This window comes from Falco biarmicus, chromosome 3, assembly GCF_023638135.1.
Source record: "Falco biarmicus isolate bFalBia1 chromosome 3, bFalBia1.pri, whole genome shotgun sequence".
Lineage (NCBI taxonomy): Eukaryota > Metazoa > Chordata > Aves > Falconiformes > Falconidae > Falco > Falco biarmicus.
In genome coordinates this window covers 109,580,648-109,602,588 of record NC_079290.1, presented here as the reverse complement: position 1 = coordinate 109,602,588, position 21,941 = coordinate 109,580,648, and the positions used below count along the sequence as shown (strand labels likewise).

General features: G+C 65.8%; 1 protein-coding gene across 1 annotated transcript in view; it reads right to left on the bottom strand.

Moving 5' to 3' along the window:
* HSPG2 (heparan sulfate proteoglycan 2) overlaps window positions 1-13,408 on the bottom strand; it is a gene marked incomplete at its 5' end in the record, with an annotated part of 33,341 nt that extends 19,933 nt beyond the window's left edge. Inside the window, 33 exon segments of the mRNA XM_056331532.1 lie at window positions 837-923; window positions 993-1,120; window positions 1,205-1,318; window positions 1,416-1,646; window positions 1,724-1,804; window positions 1,881-1,973; window positions 3,324-3,515; window positions 3,592-3,732; window positions 3,822-3,910; window positions 4,002-4,051; window positions 4,139-4,225; window positions 4,304-4,431; window positions 4,511-4,624; window positions 4,709-4,820; window positions 4,904-5,022; window positions 5,102-5,137; window positions 5,139-5,282; window positions 5,362-5,538; window positions 7,840-7,980; window positions 8,607-8,674; window positions 8,771-8,829; window positions 8,903-8,989; window positions 9,063-9,190; window positions 9,273-9,420; window positions 9,497-9,693; window positions 10,283-10,459; window positions 10,531-10,694; window positions 10,761-10,907; window positions 10,987-11,135; window positions 11,654-11,798; window positions 12,773-12,904; window positions 12,978-13,097; window positions 13,174-13,408. Of these exon segments, the coding sequence (XP_056187507.1) occupies window positions 837-923; window positions 993-1,120; window positions 1,205-1,318; window positions 1,416-1,646; window positions 1,724-1,804; window positions 1,881-1,973; window positions 3,324-3,515; window positions 3,592-3,732; window positions 3,822-3,910; window positions 4,002-4,051; window positions 4,139-4,225; window positions 4,304-4,431; window positions 4,511-4,624; window positions 4,709-4,820; window positions 4,904-5,022; window positions 5,102-5,137; window positions 5,139-5,282; window positions 5,362-5,538; window positions 7,840-7,980; window positions 8,607-8,674; window positions 8,771-8,829; window positions 8,903-8,989; window positions 9,063-9,190; window positions 9,273-9,420; window positions 9,497-9,693; window positions 10,283-10,459; window positions 10,531-10,694; window positions 10,761-10,907; window positions 10,987-11,135; window positions 11,654-11,798; window positions 12,773-12,904; window positions 12,978-13,097; window positions 13,174-13,408 (4,220 nt within the window).
* Window positions 13,409-21,941: the final 8,533 nt, after the last annotated feature.

Genomic DNA, 21,941 nt, shown 5'->3' with positions numbered 1-21,941 from the left:
CAGGGTGGGTATATCGGGGTGAGCTCGTAGGGGTGCATATATCGGGGTGAACACATCAGGGTGGGTATATCGGAGTGAGCTCGTAGGGGTGCATATATTGGGGTGAGCACATCAGGGTGACCACATCGGGGTGGGTATATCGGGGTGGGTATATCCGGGTGAGCTCGTAGGGGTGCATATATCGGGGTGAGCACATCAGGGTGAGCACATCAGGGTGAGCACATCAGGGTGAGCTCGTAGGGGTGGGTATGGGGGTGAGCACATCGGGGTGGGTATATCCAGGTGAGCTCGTAGGGGTGCATATATCGGGGTGAGCACATCGGGGTGGGTATATCGGGGTGGGTATATCGGGGTGAGTTCGTAGGGGTGCATATATCGGGGTGAGCACATCGGGGTGGGTATATCGGGGTGGGTATATCCGGGTGAGCTCGTAGGGGTGGGTATATCAGCGTGAGCATATCAGGGTGAGTCTATTGGGGTGCGTACATTGGGGTGAGCATGTGGTTAAGCCCATCAGGGTGGGTATACGGGGCTTGGTATATTGGTGTGAGCCCATCAGGGTGAGCACTTTGGGATGGGTCTATCGGGGGGAGCCCATCAGGGTGGGTATTGGGGCAGGTCTATGGGGGTGAGTGTATGCGGGTGAGCACATCGGGGTGAGCACTTCAGGGCAGGTATAGTGGGGTGGAATCTTACAGGGGTGGATCTTACAGGGGTGGATCTTACAGGGGTGAGCCCATCGGGGTGGATCTTACAGGGGTGAGCCCATCGGGGTCGGTATATGGGGGTGAGCCCATGGTGGGGGGGGATTTGGGGGTGCTGGCCGCAGCCCTCACCGCTCGCAGTACTGCCCGGTGTAGCCTGGCTCGCAGGCGGTGCAGCGGTACCCGCCGCCCCCCAGGCTCTCACAGGTCCTGGAGAACCTGCGGGAACAGGGTGAGGTGGGGGGGCGTCCCCTTCCTGGCCCCCCCAGCCCTGGCGCCAGCACTCACTGGTTTTCGGGGTACGGGAGGGGACAGGCGCAGGGCTGGCAGTCCTCAGGGGTACCGGCGGTGGCATCCCCATAGAAACCAGGGGCACACTGGTCACAGAAGTCCCCTGCTGTGTTGTGCAAGCATCCCTGGGGGGGGACACACAAATTGGAGGGGTCTAGGCTGGGATGAGACCCCAGCCCCCCAAAATCCTGTGTAATACAGAAGCTTACGGAGCAGACGCCGCTCTCGGGGTGGCAGCTCTCTGAATGGCCGTTGCACTCGCAGAGCTCGCAGTGCCCAAGGTACAGCCCCCCCCCGGTGCGGGTGTACCCGGGGGCACAATCCTGCCGGGGCGGGGGGGGGGGGGGTTCAGTGTTGTGACCCCCCCCAGATATCACTGTGAAGGGGGGAGGATGCTGGGGGAGGATGCTGGGGGCTCACCTGGCAGGACAGCCCGTGGTACCCAGGGGGACAGCGGCATTCCTCCACCTCGGGGGCTGGGGGGAGGCCGGGCTGGGGGGGCACGGCCACATCCATGGCGATGTCGGCAATGCTGGATGCGGCGGTGCTGGTGGAGTAGGTGGCTCGGATGAGGATCTCATCTAGGTCTGCCAAAGCCATCAGGAGATGCTCCCGCGTCGCTGGTTGCCCATCCGGCCGCTGCCAGTATTGCTGCGGGCAGAAGGGGGGGTCACCACGCCGTGGGGATGGGGGACATCAGGGACAAAAGCCACCTGCCCCTCCCCTACCTCCCGAAAAACAATCTCGAAGGTCTGGGGTGCCCGTAGCAGCAGGTCGGGATGGTACGCCACCAGCGTGATGTCGTTGCCCTGTGGATATAAGGGGTCAGTGGGGGTCCTGGTGGCACCCTGTGTGTGTCCCCCCCGGCTCCAGGCACCCCCATACCGTGATCTGGATGTCAGCATCGGGCAGGGGGGCTCCCTGCCCCCCCGGGGTGTAGGTCAGGGTGTAGCGGAGGCGCCCGCCGTAGGAGCCCACCTGTGTGGGGAGAGGGGGGGAAGGTGGTGGGACATGGCAGGGATGAGGAAAGGGAAAAAAGAAGGGAGTAGAGGAAAGGGAGGGGGGGGAAGCATGGAGAGGAAAGGGGGGGGAAAAGAGGCAAGAAGCGCGGGGGAAAAGAGGCAAGAAGCGCGGGGGAAAAGAGGCAAGAAGCGCGGGGGAAAAGAGGCAAGAAGCGCGGGGGAAAAGAGGCAAGAAGCGCGGGGGAAAAGAGGCAAGAAGCGCGGGGGAAAAGAGGCAAGAAGCGCGGGGGAAAAGAGGCAAGAAGCGCGGGGGAAAAGAGGCAAGAAGCGCGGGGGGAAAGAGGCAAGAAGCGCGGGGGGAAAGAGGCAAGAAGCGCGGGGGGAAAGAGGCAAGAAGCGCGGGGGGAAAGAGGCAAGAAGCGCGGGGGGAAAGAGGCAAGAAGCGCGGGGGGAAAGAGGCAAGAAGCGCGGGGGAAAGAGGCAAGAAGCGCGGGGGAAAGAGGCAAGAAGCGCGGGGGAAAGAGGCAAGAAGCGCGGGGGAAAGAGGCAAGAAGCGCGGGGGAAAAGAGGCAAGAAGCGCGGGGGAAAAGAGGCAAGAAGCGCGGGGGAAAAGAGGCAAGAAGCGCGGGGGAAAAGAGGCAAGAAGCGCGGGGGAAAAGAGGCAAGAAGCGCGGGGGAAAAGAGGCAAGAAGCGCGGGGGAAAAGAGGCAAGAAGCGCGGGGGAAAAGAGGCAAGAAGCGCGGGGGAAAAGAGGCAAGAAGCGCGGGGGAAAAGAGGCAAGAAGCGCGGGGGAAAAGAGGCAAGAAGCGCGGGGGAAAAGAGGCAAGAAGCGCGGGGGAAAAAAGAGGCAAGAAGCGCGGGGGAAAAGAGGCAAGAAGCGCAGGGGAAAAGAGGCAAGAAGCGCGGGGGAAAAGAGGCAAGAAGCGCGGGGGAAAAGAGGCAAGAAGCGCGGGGGAAAAGAGGCAAGAAGCGCGGGGGAAAAGAGGCAAGAAGCGCGGGGGAAAAGAGGCAAGAAGCGCGGGGGAAAGAGGCAAGAAGCGCGGGGGAAAGAGGCAAGAAGCGCGGGGGAAAGAGGCAAGAAGCGCGGGGGAAAGAGGCAAGAAGCGCGGGGGAAAGAGGCAAGAAGCGCGGGGGAAAGAGGCAAGAAGCGCGGGGGAAAGAGGCAAGAAGCGCGGGGCAAAGAGGCAAGAAGCGCGGGGGAAGAGGGGCAAAAAGGAAAAGGCAGGAAAAAAAGACAAGGGAGAAAAAGGGAAAAAAGGAAAGGCAGGCGACGGCAGGCTGAGCCCACCTCCCCCTCCCGGGCTGCCCGTGGGGCAGCTGCTCCAGCCAGCCGGCTGTCCCTGTCCCCGGGTGACGCCCCCCTTACCTTGTCCCCCTGGTAGGGGTGCGGCAGCTGCCAGTAGTAGGAGTCGGGGGGCAGCTCCCCAAAACGGTCGTAGGTCAAGCGGGGCTGGGGGGTGCCCGGCTCCACCCTGAAGCCGGTGCCCACCCGGGTGCTGCGCTGCCGGTTCACCAAGGCGAATCCCTGGGGATCACCGGCAGCGAAGGGCGTCCGGACCTGTGGGATGGGGATACCGGTGAGCGGGGCTGGGGACATGTGGGGACACCCTGGGGACGTGGCAGGGGTCACTCACGGTGCCGCGGGCGTAGGCGGTGCTGGCGCAGTGCTGGATGATGCCCATGCAGAAGCAGGGCAGGCAGCCAGCCGGCTCGCCGGCGCTCAGGTGGAAATGGTGGGGACGGCAGGTGGCACAGCGGGGACCCTCCACATTGGCCTGGGGGGGGACACGGGGCGGGGGTGACATCGCCCTGTCACCCTCTCCCAGGGCTTGGGGACACGCTGGGGGGACGACTCAGGACTCGCCTTGCAGCGGCACTGCCCGTCAGCGTCACAGCCCTCGCCGGTGCTGCCGCGTGGGTCACACTGGCACTGCCCGCTGGGGACACCCGGCTCTGGGCGGGGGGACGCACAGCAGGTTAGGCGTAACCCCCCCTCAGTGCCACCACAGGGGACACCACCTTGTCCCCTCAGCATGCCACTCACCTCGGCACAGCTCTCCCCTCAGCGGGTCCCCCACATACCCAGGCAAGCACCTACGGGGTGGGGGGACAAAAAAAGCCAATGGGGGGGGTTGCACCCCAAAACCCACCCCCAGCCCCCAGCCCGGGTTCCCTTGGCACCTCTCGCAGAGGCGCCCGCTGTGTCCTGGGGCACAGGCGCTGCAGGTGGGCTGCCCATCTGTGTCCTCGAAGCAGCTCTTTGTCACCCTGCGGAGGGGACACGGGGTGGCTGAGACCCTGCCAGGTGTCCCCAAGGATGTAGGGGACCAGGGGGGTGGCACCTACTGGGTGTCACCGTGGGGTCCATGGCAAGGACAGGGCTGGCAGTCACCCGGGGTACCCCGGGTGGCATCACCGTAGTAGCCGGGTTGGCACTTGTCACATTGGGCGCCCTCCGTGTGATCCCGGCAGCCCTGCAAAGGAGTGGGGCGATGGCATCGGTGGCACTGCCACGGGGGTCCCCGGGGTGTCCTCCCACTGTCCCCAGCTCACCTGGCAGACGCCAGTCTCAGGGTGGCACTCGGCAGCGTGGCCGTGGCACTGGCACGGCTCACACGTGCCCAGGTAGAGCCCTGCAGTGCTGCGGGTGTAGCCGGTGTCACAGTCCTATGGAGGGGACGCGGGGGACAAGGGGGTGGGCCACTGTTCAGTGTTGCCAACGCTGAGGTGAGGGGACACTGAGGGTCTCACCTGGCAGGAGGCACCGCGGTAACCATCTGGGCAGGCGCAATCCTCCACCTCCAGCGCGGGCGGGCGGCCGGTGGCATGTGGCACTGCCACATCCAGGCTGACATCGGCCAGTCTGTGGGGCGAGACAGGAGGTCCCCACTGCCCTGCCTGCCCTTGCCCCCATGTCCCCAGCGTCCCCTGCCCTGTCCCTGGTACCTGCTCTCCTCCGGTTGATCCGAGTAGGACGCCCGGATCATGAAGAGGTCAACGTCAGCCAAAGCCATCAGGAGATGCTCCCGGGTGGCATCGCGCCCGTCCGTCCGTCGCCAGGCATGCTACGGGCACAACCAGGCAGTGACCACCATGTCCCCAACCCCATCCCAGGGAAGGAGAGGGACACCCACCGGTCCTCACCTCACGGAAGGGCACGGTGACAGCGGTGGGGACGCCGGAGGGGGGGGGTGGCATCAGAGAAGTGCTTCAGGAGGATGCCATTGCCCTGCAGCAGGACATCCGGCTGGTGCAGCAAAGGTTGGGCACCCACCAGTGCCCGATGCGTCACCACGTACCGCAGCTCACCACCGTATGATGTCACCTGACGGGCGGGATGCAGTGAGGCTCAGCTGGGCTTGGGGACACCCAGCTTGTCCCCCAGCCGGCCCTGGTGCTGGCACCTTGTCACCGGTGAAGGGCGCGGGCAGCACCCAGTAGTAGACGTCACGGGGCAGCGTGGGGAAGGCGGCGAAGAGCAGCTCCCGCGGGGAGGAGAAGCGGATGCCATCGCCCACCGTCTGCGTGCCAGCCGGGTTGGCCAGGCTCAGCGCCGGCGTCTCCTCAGCCGTGAGAAGGACCTGCAAGGAGAGCGAGAAGGGGCTTGGCGGTGGACATGGCACGGCACAGTACGGCACGGTACAGTATGGCACAGCAAGGCACGGCACAACACTATATGGCACGGCATAGCAATGCATGAGATGGCACAGTGTAACATGGCATGGCACGGCATGGCACAGCGAGGCATGGCATGGCACTCCATGGCATGGCACAGTACAACACGGCACGACATGGCACTATGTAGCATAACACAATGTTGCACAGCAAAGTACGGCACAGCATGGCACCATATGGCACAGCACGACATGGCATGACGTGGCACACCGTGGCATTGCACGGCACAACGTGACACACCATGCCATGGCACGACATGGCATGACGTGGCACACCGTGGCATTGCACGGCACGACGTGACACACCATGCCATGGCACGACATGGCATGACGTGGCACACCGTGGCATTGCACGGCACGACGTGACACACCATGCCATGGCACGACATGGCATGACGTGGCACACCGTGGCATTGCACGGCACGACGTGACACACCATGCCATGGCACGACATGGCATGACGTGGCACACCGTGGCATTGCACGGCACGACGTGACACACCATGCCATGGCACGACATGGCATGACGTGGCACACCGTGGCATTGCACGGCACGACGTGACACACCATGCCATGGCACGACATGGCATGACGTGGCACACCGTGGCATTGCACGGCACGACGTGACACACCATGCCATGGCACGACATGGCATGACGTGGCACACCGTGGCATTGCACGGCACGACGTGACACACCATGCCATGGCACGACATGGCATGACGTGGCACACCGTGGCATTGCACGGCACGACGTGACACACCATGCCATGGCACGACATGGCATGACGTGGCACACCGTGGCATTGCACGGCACGACGTGACACACCATGCCATGGCACGACATGGCATGACGTGGCACACCGTGGCATTGCACGGCACGACGTGACACACCATGCCATGGCACGACATGGCATGACGTGGCACACCGTGGCATTGCACGGCACGACGTGACACACCATGCCATGGCACGACATGGCATGACGTGGCACACCGTGGCATTGCACGGCACGACGTGACACACCATGCCATGGCACGACATGGCATGACGTGGCACACCGTGGCATTGCACGGCACGACGTGACACACCATGCCATGGCACGACATGGCATGACGTGGCACACCGTGGCATTGCACGGCACGACGTGACACACCATGCCATGGCACGACATGGCATGACGTGGCACACCGTGGCATTGCACGGCACGACGTGACACACCATGCCATGGCACGACATGGCATGACGTGGCACACCGTGGCATTGCACGGCACGACGTGACACACCATGCCATGGCACGACATGGCATGACGTGGCACACCGTGGCATTGCACGGCACGACGTGACACACCATGCCATGGCACGACATGGCATGACGTGGCACACCGTGGCATTGCACGGCACGACGTGACACACCATGCCATGGCACGACATGGCATGACGTGGCACACCGTGGCATTGCACGGCACGACGTGACACACCATGCCATGGCACGACATGGCATGACGTGGCACACCGTGGCATTGCACGGCACGACGTGACACACCATGCCATGGCACGACATGGCATGACGTGGCACACCGTGGCATTGCACGGCACGACGTGACACACCATGCCATGGCACGACATGGCATGACGTGGCACACCGTGGCATTGCACGGCACGACGTGACACACCATGCCATGGCACGACATGGCATGACGTGGCACACCGTGGCATTGCACGGCACGACGTGACACACCATGCCATGGCACGACATGGCATGACGTGGCACACCGTGGCATTGCACGGCACGACGTGACACAACATGCAATGGCATGACATGGCATGACGTGGCATGGCATGACAAAGGCACTATAAGGTGCAGCATGGCACAACATGGCATTGCACAGCACAACATGACACAACATGGCATAACATGGGATGACGTGGCATGGCACAGCAAGGATGGCATGGCACTATATGGCACAGCATGGCAAGGCACTATATGGCACAGCATGGCATGGCAAGGCACTATATGGCACAGCATGGCATAGGATGACGTGGCATGGCACAACATGGCACAGCACAACATGGCACGGCACAGCACGCCGTAACACAACACGGCACGGCAGAGCATGGCATATAACACCATATCATGACACAACACGGCAAGATGCGGCACGAGATGACGCAGGGTGGCCCGGCACAGCCCGGCTGCACCCACGCGGTACCTGGTGGCGGTGCCAGGCGGAGCTGGCGCAGTGCCGCGAGACGCCCATGCAGAAGCACTGCAGGCAGCCGTCGGGGTTGGCCGCGCTCAGGTGGAAGGTGCCGGCGGCGCAGGCGTCACACAGCCGGCCCCGCACGTTGGGCTGCAGGGGGTGGGCGCCGTGGGTGGGGGTGCCAGGGGGTGGGTGCCACGGGTGGGGGTACCGGGGAGGGTGGGACCCGCTGGGGGACCGGGACATGGTACAGCAGGGTGGGGAGGTGGGTGCCACGGGGGATGGGAATGGGTGCTGGTGGGGACGAGTACTGGGTGCCCCAGGGATGAGACTGGGTGTTGGGGCGGGGGGGGGGTGTCAGGTTCGGTGCTGGGGGTGTGGGAAGGGGTGCTGTGGGAGGGGTGGGACTGGGTACCCCAGGGATCGGACCGGGTGCTTTGGGAAGGGGCGGCATGGGTGCTGGGGGGATCAGGCTGGGTACCATGGACTCAGTGCCATTGGGGGGTCGGGATAGGTGCCATGGGGGATCGGACTGGGTGCCCCAGGGAGCAGACTGGGTGCTGTGTGGGATAAGATGGGGTGCTGCTGGGATTGGACTGGATACCTCAGGGGGGGCGCTGAGAATAGGGGCTATGGGGGTGGGATCCCCATATGGGATAGGTGCCCCAGGGATCAGACTGGGTCTCATGCGGGGGGCACACTGGGTGCCTCAGAGACCGGACTGGGTGCCACGGGGGATGGGAACACCCAGCCCCCCCGCCATGCCCTGCCCGCACCTTGCAGCGGCACTTGCCACCGGCATCGTCCTTGCCCCCGCGGGTGTCACACTTGACGAGCTCCTGGCCTGCAGGCAGTGAGGGTGAGGGTGGGGGCACCCATGGGTGGGGGGGCACCCTTGGATGGGGGAGGGGGCACCCCACAACCAGCTCCCACCACTCACCAATCGGGGTGCACTTGCCACCCGGCTGGATGGGGTCTCCCTCATAGCCTGGGGCGCACCTACGGGGATGGATGGGTGATGGGTTGGGGGTCTCAGGTTGGGGGGAGGGTTATAGGGACACCCCTCACCCACCTCTCACAGCGGCGGCCAGCGTAACCAGGCGCGCAGGCGTCACAGGTGGCTTGGCCATCCGTGTCCAAAAAGCACGACTCCGAAAACCTGCGGGTGACAATGATGGTGACACACCAGGGCAGTGACATTTGAGGGGTAGGTCACTGTGGTGGGCACCCACCTGCGAGACGGCTCAGTGTAGGGACAGGGACAGGGGTGACAGGCAGTGGCCGTGCCCTTGGTGGCATCGCCAAAGAAGCCAGGTTTGCACTTCTCGCACTGGGGACCCTCCGTGTTGTGCTGGCAGTTCTGGGGGAAACAGACACATGTGGCATGGAGGGAGGTGGCACTGCACCATGTCCCCATCCCCTTGTCAACCCCCTGCCCTTACCAGGCAGTGCCCAAAAACGGGGTCACAGGTGCTGGAGTGGCCGTGGCAGCCACAACCAGAGCAGGTCCCCAGGTAAGGTCCCCTCGTCACCCGCTCGAAGCGTGTGGCACAGCGCTGGCATGACAGCCCGGTGTAGCCCACGGGGCACCTAGGGACACAGCAGTATGACAGTGGCATCGTGGCAGTGGTGGCACCGGGCCTGTGATCTTGCTGCTGGTAGTCACCTGCACTCCTCAACGTCGCCGGCTGGCCCCAGGCCGGTGTCACCAGCACTGGTGACATCCATGGCCACGTCACTGAGCCCCACGCTGGCCATGCGCCCATCGTAGACCGCCCGGATGAAGATGCCCTCCAGTTCCTGCAGCACCAGCAGCAGCAGCTCCCGGCTGACTGGGGCACCCTCCTCATCCTCCCAGTGGTCCTGCCAGGATGGTGATACCAGTGTCACCCCAGGGTGATGCCAACACCAGCATCACTAACCCGCCACCAACAGCATCACCCACCCATCACCTGCATCACCCACCTGCCACCACCACCATCACCCACCCACCTGCCACCACCACCATCACCCACCCACCACCAGTATCACCCACCCACCACCACCACCATCATCACCTGCATCACCCACCCGCCACCACCAACATCACCCACCCATCACTGGCATCATCTGAATCACCCACCCACCACCACTGGCATCACTTGCCCACCACCGGCATCACCTGCCACCACTGGCATCACCCACCCATCACCGCATCATCAGCCCACCACCACTGGCATCACTCATCCATCACCAGCAACATCCACCCGCCACCACCCGGCACCACTCCACTATCACCCATCTACCATCACCCACCTGCCCACCACCACCAGCATCACCTGCATCACCCACCCACCAAGACTGGCATCACTTGCCCACCACCGGCATCACCCGCCACCACTAACATCACCCACACCCATCATCACCAGCACCACCCACCCACCACCCCCACCCCTGCCCAACTACCACACACCTCGGTGAAGGGCACATGCCGCCGGTTGAGGACATCGGGCTGGGTGGCCCCAGCGCGCGCCCGCAGCTGCCGCCCGTGGCCCCGCAGCACCACGTCAGGATGGGCGGTGGGCTCTGGGGGCCCCCGCCCCAGCCGGTACCGCACCCCGTAGCTCAGTGCTCCCCCGTAGGCATCCACCTGGCAGCATCAACGGGCTGTCAGCAGCTGTGCTGCCGGCATCCCCAGCCCTGTCCCCACCCTGGTGTCACCTTGTCCCCAAGGAAGGTGTCCGGCAGCGCCCAGAAGGCGTCAAGGGCCAGGAAGCGGCGGGACAGATCCAGGAGCTGGAATTCCTCAGTGCTCACGTCCACGTGGAGCTGGGTGGCCGAGAGCACTGGTGGAGATGGCACTGTCGGCACTGTCACGTTGACACCTACAAGGAGAGATGCTCAGCCCCTGGGGTGTCCCTTGTCCTCCATCCCTCGTCCCCATAACTCACCCTTGAAGTTGTCGGGGCGGTCAAAGCGAAGGTGGAGGCGATGGCGGTGCCGGGCGGTCGCACGGCAGGCGGTGGTGACACCAAAGCAGAAGCAAGGCAGGCAGCGGGATGTCCCCGTCACCTGGAAGTGGCCTTCAGGGCACGGCCCTGCCAGAGAGGGTGGGTGATGGTGACAGTGCCATGGGGCACACTGTAGGATGGGGAGGGGAGGGCAGGGGATGCTCACCGGGGCGGGTGACGGTGAGGATGCTGTCGGGGATGCCGAAGACCATGCCGAGGGTGTTGATGGCCTCGCAGGTGTAGGCACCTTGGTCGGCCTCTTTCACATCCCGGATGGTCAGTGTGCCCTGCCCGGCCTCGCTCACGATCGACACCCTACGCGGCACACTTGGCACCTGGCACCCAGCACACACGGTGCCCGGCACACCCAGCACACACGGCATGCTCAGTGCCCAGCACACGCGGCACACCTGGCACAGGTGGCACACACGGCGCCCAGCACACACGGCACACGCAGCACAGTCGGTGCCTGGCACACATGGCACACACGGTGCCCGGCACACACTGTACACCCAGCCACACGGTGCCCAGCACACCCGGCATCCTCAGTGCCCAGCCCACGCGGTACCCAGCAAGTGGCACGGGTGGCCCACTCATGCCCTAATGCCCAGGCCCCACCCCTCATTGCACGCCCTGCCCACTAGTGCAAGCCCCGCCCACCACATGCCCTCCAGTGCAAGCCCCTCCCACCAAAGCCCCCTCCCAAAGTGCAACCCTCTCCCCCAGCACAAGCCCCTCCCACCAGCACACACAACCCCACCCCCAGGTCACACCCAAGCACAAGCCCCTCCCCCAGACCCCCATGGCCACACCCCCTTCCCCCCCCCCCTTACCTGTGGCTGCTGGGCGTGTGGCCCCAGTTGAGGCGCCAGGTGACAATGGGGGTGGGGACGCCGGTGGCAGCGCAGGTGAAGGTCACGGTCTGGCCTGGCACGGCCCGCACCGCCTCCTGTGGCAGCGACACCACCTGCGGGGGCACTGCCCACAGCCCCCCGTCACCACCCGCAGCCCCCCAGCACCCCACACAGCCCAGCCTGGCAATGGGGCAGCAGCATGGCACTACGCCAGTGTCCCCAGCATGGCGCCTGGCACTGTGCCATGGCACGGGGTCCCCAGCATGGCACCCAGCACTGTGCCATCACATGGCACGGGGTCCCCAGCATGGCATCCGGCACCGTGCCATGGCACAGCATCCCCAGTGTGGCACAGGGTCCCCAGCATGGCATCCGGCACTGTGCCATGGCACAGCATCCCCAGTGTGGCACAGGGTCCCCAGCATGGCATCCGGCACCGTGCCATGGCACAGCATCCCCAGTGTGGCACAGGGTCCCCAGCATGGCATCCGGCACCGTGCCATGGCACAGCATCCCCAGTGTGGCACAGGGTCCCCAGCATGGCATCCGGCACCGTGCCATGGCACAGCATCCCCAGTGTGGCACAGGGTCCCCAGCATGGCATCCGGCACCGTGCCATGGCACAGCATCCCCAGTGTGGCACAGGGTCCCCAGCATGGCATCCGGGCACTGTGCCATGGCACAGCATCCCCAGTGTGGCACAGGGTCTCCACTGTGGCACCCAGCACCGTGCCATGGCACAGCATCCCCAGTGTGGCACCTGGCACCGTGCCACAGCACAGCATCCCCAGTGTGGCACAGGGTCCCCAGTGTGGCACCTGGCATTGTGCCACGGCACAGGGTCCTCTGTGTGGCATGGGGTTCCTGCATGGTACCTGACACTATTCCATGGCACAGGGTCCCCAGTGCGGCACCCAGCACCGTGCCACGGCACAGCATCCCCTGCCTGGTGCCACAGCACCGCACCCCCAGCACAGCTCTGGCACAGCACCCCCCGCAAGCAGCCACAACACAAGGTCCCCAACCCAGCGCTGGGCACACCCCCCAGCAGAGGTGTCCCCTTCCCTGGCCACCACGTCCCCTGCGGATGCCACTCACCGCAGCCGACCTCATCGGAGCGGTCGGGACAGTCGGGTTCCCGGTCGCACTGGTAGCTGGCACGGATGCAGGTGCCGCTCGCCACGCATCGAAACTCCGCCGGCCCGCACGCCGCACCGGGTGCCTTGGTGGCTGCAGCGGTGACGGTGACATACGTCAAGCGGGGTCTTGTCACCACGCGTGTCCCCAGCCCAGCCACACTCACGGCAATCAGTCTCATCGCTGCCATCGCCGCAGTCGTTCTCGCCGTCGCAGCGCCAAAGCTTCAGGGCGCAGTGCCCGTTGCGGCACTTGAATTCGTTGGGTTCGCAGGGCGAGGGGGTGCCTGGGCGATGGGGTGGGGGGGTCAGCACCCATAGGGTGCCCCCAGTGCCACCCTCACCGCGGCACCGCAAACTCACCGCAAGCCTCCTCGTCGCTGCCGTCGGCGCAGTCGGGCTCGCCGTCGCAGAGGTAATCACGGGGGACGCAGCGCCCGTCGGCGCAGGGGGCTTCGCCCACTCGGCACCCCCCGGCTGGGGCTTGGGGGGGCGCGGGGTGAGCGGGCGGCGTGGGGGGGCGGTGGCAGCGACAATGACGGTGCTCACCGGGCGGGTGGTGGCGGGGCGGGCGGTGGTGGGGGGCATCCGTGTCAAGGGCTCTGTGGGGATGGGGGGGTTATAGAGGGAAATGGGGTAGCGAGGGGGGGGTTATAGGGGGGGTTATGGGGGGAGGGGCTCACCACAGCCATCCTCGTCGGAGGCGTCGCGACAATCGGGCCGGCGGTCGCAACGGTATTCAGCGGCGACGCATTCACCGCTGCCGCAGGTGAACTCCAAGGGGGTGCAAGCACGTGGGTGGGGGGTCACTGGGGGGGGGGGCACAGTCAGGCTGACACCCCCCCACAATATCCACCCACCAGAAATAAGGGGGGGGGGGGGGGTGGGGGGAGATGAGACACGCCATTTCAGGCGAGCAGGGGATGTGATATGGATTAACAGGGGGTGGTCGGAGCACCCCCAGCCCGGAGCCCCCCCAAAGCCCCCCCCCCAGCTCACAGCCCCAAGGCGGCGGAACTGGAAGCCGTGGGGGGAGGTGAGGTAGGAGGCGATGGAGCCGGCAGCCACCAGGTCCCGCAGGACCCCCCGCAGCTGTTCCTCGTCCCCGTTCCCCTCCGAGCCCACGTCCAGCTCCACGAAGACGTCGCCTTCCAGCTCTCTGGGGGGGGAGGGAGGGGGGAGGGGTCAGCACCCCAAAGTCTCCCTGCCGCACCCCTCCAAATAGCCCCTACACCCCCAAACCTCCCCCTGCACCCCTAACCCCCTCCCAGACTCCCAAACCTCTCCATCACCCCCAGCCTTCCCCTGCACCCCCAAATCAGGGTCATCCCCGACCCCTCTGCACCCCCAAACCCCCACTGCCCCCCCAAACCTCTCCATCACCCCCAACCTTCCCCTGCACCCCCAAATCAGGGTCATCCCCGATCCCTCTGCACCCCCAAACCTCTCCATCACCCCTAAGCTTCCCCTGCACCCCCAAATCAAGGCCCTCCCTGCCCCCTGACCCCCCCTGCACCCTCAAACCCGCCATCACTCCAACCCCCCCACAGCCACCCAAACTTCTCCATCACCCCCAAGCTTCCCCTGCACCCCCAAATCAGGGTCCTCCCTGCACCCCGACACCCCCCGCACCCCCAAACCCCCCAATTCCCCCCCCAAACCTCCCCATCCCCACAACCCCCACACACCCCCAAAACCTCCCCACCAACCCAACCCCCCCCAGCCCTTCAACCCTCCCCAGCCCCCCAAACCACCCCAGATCCCCCCCAGCTCACTTGATGAAGACCACGCTGACCACCTGCTCCCCAGGCACCTTATAATACTCCGACTCCAGCTGATGGGGGGAAGGGAGAAAATGGGGGGGGGTCAGGGTGCCCTTCCTGGGGTGCCCCACACCCCCAGCACCCCCCGTGCTCCCCCCACTCACCGCATCCACCACGGCCTCGGAAATCTCCCGGAATTCCTCGGATTCGGGGTCCTCCAGCTGCCGGCTGTAGTCGATGCTGCGGGTGAAGTTCACCAGTGCCCGAAAATAAACTGGGAAGGGTCAGAAAAGGGGGGGGTAGGGGGTGTCAAAAATGGGGGGCATGGCACCTGCACCCCCAAAGATCCCCCCCTATGACCCCCTATCCAGCTGTGACCCCCCCATCCAGCTGTGACCGCCCCCACCAATATTTGGGGTGCCCCCCTCCAATATACAGCACTGGGAGAAAAAAGTGGGGGTGCAGCAAGGTGGGGGGGGCGTCCCCCGAAATGTGTCACTTACTCAGTGGGGGGTCGTCCTCGGGCTCGGCCACCACCATACCCGCCGGTGCGGGGGGGGGGCCCGGGCGCTGCCCACCGAGGAGAAGGAGGAGGAGGAAGAGGAGGAATAAAAGAAGGATGGAGAGGAGACAGAGCTTGAGAGCGGTGACACACAGGTGACACCCAGGGGACAGGTGCCACCCCACAGCAGCCCCTTACCAGTGGGTGCCAGCCCAGCGCCGGGTTCATGGGTAGCACTCACTGGTGGCCAGGTGACACCGCTGCCGTCCTCCCCGCTACCATCTGCGACAGAGACAGCATGGGTGGCACCCAAGGTGGCACCCACCCACAGTGCCAACCCACCCACCCAGTGTCACCTTACTGCCGGGTGCCACCAGGTCCCACTGCCATCTGCAATGGGGACAGCATAGGGGGCACCCAGGGTGACACCCCACCCACATTGCCACCCCCTCACCCAGTGCCACCTTACCGCCAGATGCCACCAGGTCCTCATCATCGGAGAGCTGTGCGTAGTACCGGCGTCCCCGTGTCCCCCCGATGTGGTCAGCCACCGTGTCCTCGGGGAAGGAGGTCTCGGCCAAACCCCGGGTGACCTGGGGGACACCCATCCCCCCCGCTGGGTGCCAGGCCACGTCACCAGCACGGGGGAGGGGGGAAGGGGGGACACCGATGGCCACGCGGGTGGGTGCTGGCAGGGCCGGGGTGCATAGCTGTGCGGTGGAGTCACGGCGCGGGGGGGGGGGGGGGGGGGGGGGGGGGGGATGAGCTCATCGCCCACCCACCGCATTCCTGCGCCGTCAGGGCCCCACCGTGCCACGGCAGAGGGCACACGCGTGTGCAGGCACGTGGGGGTGCGTGTGCAAGGGGAGTGTGGGCTGTGCACACGCATTTTGCACCACTACATGCAGGCACTGACACGTGTGCACACTGACACGTGGCTGTGCACGCGCATTTGCACTGCTCCGTGCATGCACCCACACAGGGATGCGTGTGCATGGTGGCATGGGGCTGTGCATGCCTGTTTGCACCATGACACGTGTGCACTGACACGACGATGCGTTGCGTGGAGTGGCGTGGGGCTCTGCACATGTATTTGCACAACTACATGCATGCATCACCATGGGGACACGTGTGCGCAGTGTGTGGGGCTGTGCACGTGTGTTTGCACCATTACATGGGTGCACTGACACAGGGATGCATGTGCATACCAGCATGTGACAGTGCACAGACATTTGCACCACCACAGGAACACAAATGCACACTGGCATGCTTGTGCACACCCGTTTGCACTGCTACACGCATGCACCAACACGGGGATACATGGGGTTGTGCACATGTGTTTGCACCATTACATGTGTGCACTGACACAGGGATGCATGTGCATAGCAGCATGTGACAGTGCACAGACATATGCACCACCACAGGAACACAAGCGCACACTGGCATGCTTGTGCACACCTGTTTGCACTGCTCACACGCATGCACCAACACGGGGATACATGGGGTTGTGCACATGTGTTTGCACCATTACATGCATGTACCAACACAGGGATCCCTGTGCACGCCAACACGCGGCTGCACACACACATTTGCACCACCACAGGAGCACGCGTGCACACTGGGGTGCTTGTGCACACCCATTTGCACTGCTACACACATTGCACCTACACAGGGACACATGTGCACAGTGGCGTGGGGCTGTGCACATGTGTTTGCACCACTACACACATGCACCAACACCGGGATCCCTGTGCATGCCAACACCTGGCTGCACACACATGTTTGCACCACAGCACGTGCACACCTGCACGCACCGGCACGCGTGTGCACTGACAAGCATGCACACCTCGGCACCCACACGGCTCACGCACGGCTGTGATTGCACCCCCACAGCTGCGCACACGCGTGTGCACCACCCCGGCGGGGTGCCCCCCGCACCCATCACAGTGCCAGCGGCGGGTGCCCCCCGCCCCCCCCCCCGGCGCCCGCCGCGGTGAGGAATCCGTCGGGGCAGCACTTTGCTGTGCAAACAAGCGCCAGGGGATTAAGCGGGCGCAGAGGGGGGGCGGGGGGACAAGGGGGGGACATGGCCACTTGCCCACACAAACAGGGGGGACCCAGTGACCCAAGGGAGTCTGGCTCCAGAGGGGGGGCACCCATGGGTGCCAGCCCAGCCCCAGCTGCTGGGGAGGGGGGCAACGGGGAGGTGGCCAGAGGGGGAAACTGAGGCACGGAGGAGCCCACGTGTGCACCAAGCATGTGGGTGCTCAGCGCTGCTCCCCACACATGCACTGAGTGCGTGGGTGCTCAGCGGGCGGGTGCTCAGCCCCAGCATGCAGCGGGCCCCATCTTGGGCTGGCGGAAGGGCAGCTGCTGTCCCTGCAGCCGGTGACCGGGCAGGGGACAATCGCCCCTCTCCAGTTTCCGGAAGGTTCCTGCACCACAGCCCCGCCGGACGCTGGGCTCCCCCCACCGCCGGGGCACCGCGCCCGGCCGGACGACGATGCTCACATTTTCCACTTGCCGGCCCAAATCCTGCCCCACACCCTGGGGAAAATGGGGGGGGGGGGGGATGGGACGGGACATGAGGAAGAGGAGGGTGAGGAAGCACCACCCTGTCCCATGTGCCACTTCGCTCGAAAAACCTTGTGCCCCACTCTGGTGGGGGGGGACGCCAACCCCCCCCCCCCAATTTGGATGTGCCACCTCGTTAAAATTTCAATGTACACCCCTGCCCCACATCTGGATGTGGCCCCCAACCTGGATATACCCCCAAATCTGGATGTGCCCCCCCCTTACTTCATCCGGCCGAGGAAGAGGAGGTGACGCATAGCAGGAATAATAACCGGGAGGGGGTTATTAATAGCAGCCCCCCCCAGTCTTATTGTTCCCCCAAGGTCGTGGCTAAATGGTGTCCACACACACACCCCCCCCCCTTCCTCCCCACCGGGGGTCCCCTGGGACCGAGGGGACCCTGCTGCGGTGCTAAGCCACCCCCATGGTGGGGGGCCAGGACCTCCTGGGTTTGGGGGGGGGGGGCAGAACCTCCTGGGTTTTGGGGGGGGGGGGGGGAAGTTGCCAGCACAGCTGGTGGGATGCTGGTCCCGAGGGGGGGCACAGGCAGCTGCCGCCCGCCCCCAGCGATTTGGGGGTCAAAACAGCTGCGGGGTCAAAGTCACCGCCGGGAGGGGGGGGGCCCCAAAATATGTGTGTGTCCCCCCCGCGCTGCATTCCTCCCCGCTGGCATTGCCTAATTTATCCCAAAAGAGCCAGGCTGGGGGGGGCCGGGGGGGGCCGGGTGCCCGGGCTGCCCCCTCCTCCCCCCCCCCAAGCCAGCCCATCTTTGGCCATGGGAATGAAACCGGGAGCAGAGCCACGTGCGCTGAGGCCCGGGGGTGCCTGGGTGGGGGTGTCCCGGGGTGGGAGCGGGGACACCCCCCTCCCCCAAGTGTCCCCAGTACCTCCCATGGGGGACACGACCCCCCCACACCCCCCCCGGGCCGTGGGAGCCAAGCCAAGCGTGCACAAGCACCCACCACGAGCGTGCCCCGGGGTGGGGGGGTGGGGGGGTGCCTGCGCGGTGCACACGCGCGTGCTTGGACCCCCCCTTCCCCCCAGGCGGGGCGATCTTATCGCACATTCCTGCTGCGCCCAACCACCCCCCCATTAACCCTTCGCAGCCCGGGGGCGGGGGGGGGAGCACCCCATCACCCCCACCGCGGAGTGGGCTGACACCCCCCCCGCGTGATTTTTTTTTTTTTTTTTGGGGGGGGGGGGGGGGGCGCATTCCTCAGCATCCCGGCGGGACGAGGCGGGGGGGGCGGGTATTGGGGTGTCATCCTATTGCGGTGTCCCAGATTCCCTCATCCCAGGGCGGAATGGGGCTGGAGGGGGGGTGCAAAGTGGGGACACTCCCCCCTCCGCCCCCCCCCCCCCCCCGCACGTGGGTGGGAGCCCACGGGGGGGGGGGGGGGGGGGGGGGGGGGCAGCCCTGCCAGCATGGCCCCGAGCAACAAGGCCCCCTCTGTTCTCAGCCCCGGGCACCGTCCCAGCCCCAAACCACCCCCCCGCCCCCAGAGTGCCACCCCCCACCCCACCCCAGCCTGGGGACCCCCCTCAGATAAGGAGTGCCCAGCCCCACGGCGCAAACCCACCCTGCACCCACTGCGGGGCACCCGGGGGGGGATGTTATGCACACCCCACCCCCCCACCCCCCGCACCCCAGCTGGGTGTGACCCCCCAGGGGGGGTATTTTGGGAGAGTTATTTTTAGGGTGGCCGGCGCCACCCGTCACCCTTTAAATTTAGCCGGGGTGGGGGGTGGAGCGGGGGGGGGCAGCACCCCAAAAGCTGGGCACGCACCCATGGGTGGCTTTGGGGGGGGTGGACGGGACACCCCCAGCCCGGCCTGGGGGATCCCAAGTCCCTGGGGGGATGGGGCAGGAGACAGGACCCCCCCCCAAGCCTGGGGGTCCCCAGCTCGGACCCCCGGGGAGGAAGCCTGGGGAGGGGACGCCGGATCCGGGGGGGCGGCCGAGTCCCAGATGGGACGGGAACCCCACCTGCCCCTGGCGCCGGGGGGGCCTTGCTCCCTGGTGGGATGGGGCAGGATCGGGGGGTCCCGACACCCCCGCCGGGGGGTACCCCAATTCCCTCAGCGACCTGGGCACGATGCGGGCGACCCCGCAGTCTACGGCAGCGGGGGGGGAGGGGGGGACGGACGGGGACACCCCCAATTCCCTTCCAACACAGCACAAGTCCCCCAGCTCCGCAGGGGGGTCCCAACTCCCCCAGGGGACCCTAATTCGGGGGGGTCCCAACTCCCCCAGGGGAACCCAAAGCCCACCAAGGGGACGCCAGGGGACCCCACCTCCAGGGGGTCCCAACTCCCCCGTCCCAATTCCTACAAGGGACCCCCACTCCCCCAGGGGACCCATATCCCCCAGGGGACCCCAACTCTGGGGGGGTCCCAACTCCTCCAGCACACCCCAACTCCGCCGGGGGGGGGGGGTCCCAATTCCTACAAAGGACGCCCCGTCCCGCAGAGGACCCCAACTCTTAGCGGGTCCCAACTCCTCCAGGGGACCCCAACGCCGGGGGGGCCCCAACTCCTCCAGCGGACCCCAACTCCGCAGGGGGGTCCCAACTCCTACAAAGGACCCCACCTCCCCCAGCGGACCCTAACTCCTCCAGGGGACCCCACTCCGGGGGAGGGGTGCCAATTCCTACATGGGACCCCAACTCTCCCAGGGGACCCTAACTCCGGGAGGTCCCATCTCCCCCAGCGAACCCTAACTCCCCCGGGAGACCCCAGCTGCGGGGGAGACCCCAGCTCCGGGGGAGACCCCAGCTCGGGGAGACCCCCCCAAGGCACCCCAACCCACTCGGGGCCCCCGACTCCTTTGGCCCCCGCCCGCCCCACGGGGGTCCCGGCTGGCGGGGAACACTCACCCCGAGGAGGGCCGCCAGCAGCAGGAGGGCGCCCAGCGCCGCCGGGCCCCGCCGCCCCATCGCCCGCTCCGCTCCCGGCTCCGGTCCCGCCGCTCCCGGCTCCGCTCCGGCCCCGCCGCTCCGCCCCGCGCCGCCGCTCCCGGCCCCGGAGCCCCGCCCCACCCCCACCCCCCACACCGCGGGGCGGGGCCGGGAGCGCGCCCGCGGGGGGGCACGGGGGGGCACGGGGGGAGCGTGCGGGGGGGCGCGGGGGCACCCTTGGGAACTTTTACGGGGACACGGGGGGGACTGGGGACATCCCTGTGAACTTCTATGGGGACAAGGGGGGCTTGGGGACACCGTGGGACACCCCTGGAAACTTTTATGGGGACACGGGGGGCATGGGGATGCTCCTGTGAACTTTTAGGGGGACACGGGGGGGGCTATGTGACACCCCTGAGAACATTTATGGGGACATGGGGGGACTGGGGACACCCCTGGGAACTTTTATGGGGACACGGGGGGGACTGGGGACATCCCTGTGAACTTCTATGGGGACAAGGGGGGCTTGGGGACACCATGGGACACCCCTGGGAACTTTTAGGGGGACACGGGGGGGACTGGGGACGCCCCTGTGAACTTCTATGGGGACAAGGGGGGCTTGGGGACACCATGGGACACCCCTGGGAACTTTTAGGGGGACACGGGGGGCTTGGGGACACCGTGGGACACCCCTGGAAACTTTTATGGGGACACGGGGGGCATGGGGATGCTCCTTTGAACTTTTAGGGGGACACGGGGGGCCTTGGGGACAGCATGGGACACCCCTGAGAACTTTTGTGGGGACATGGGGGGACTGGGGACACCCCTGTGAACTTCTATGGGGACAAGGGGGGCTTGAGGACACCGTGGGACACCCCTGTGAACTTTTATGGGGACAAGGGGGGTTTGGGGACACCATGGGACACCCCTGGGAACTTTTATGGGGACAAGGGGGGGCTTAGGGACACCCCTGTGAACTTTTATGGGGACACGGGTGGCTTGAGGACACTGTGGGACGCCCCTGAGAACTTTTATGGGGACACGGGGGGCATGGGGATACTCCTGTGAACTTTTAGGGGGACACGGGGGGGGCTTGGGGACACCATGGGGCACCCCTGGGAACTGTTATGGAGACACGGGGGGGACTGGGGACACCCCTGTGAACTCCTATGGGGATAAGGGGGGCTTGGGGACACCATGGGACTCCCCTGGGAACTTTTAAGGGGACACAGGGGGCTTGAGGACACCGTGAGACACCCTGGGAACTTTTATGGGGACATAGGGGGTTTGGAGACACCCCTGTGAACTTTTATGGGGACATAGGGGGCTTGGGGACACCATGGGACACCCCTGTGAACATTTATGGGGACACAGGGGGCTTGGGGCCACCGTGGA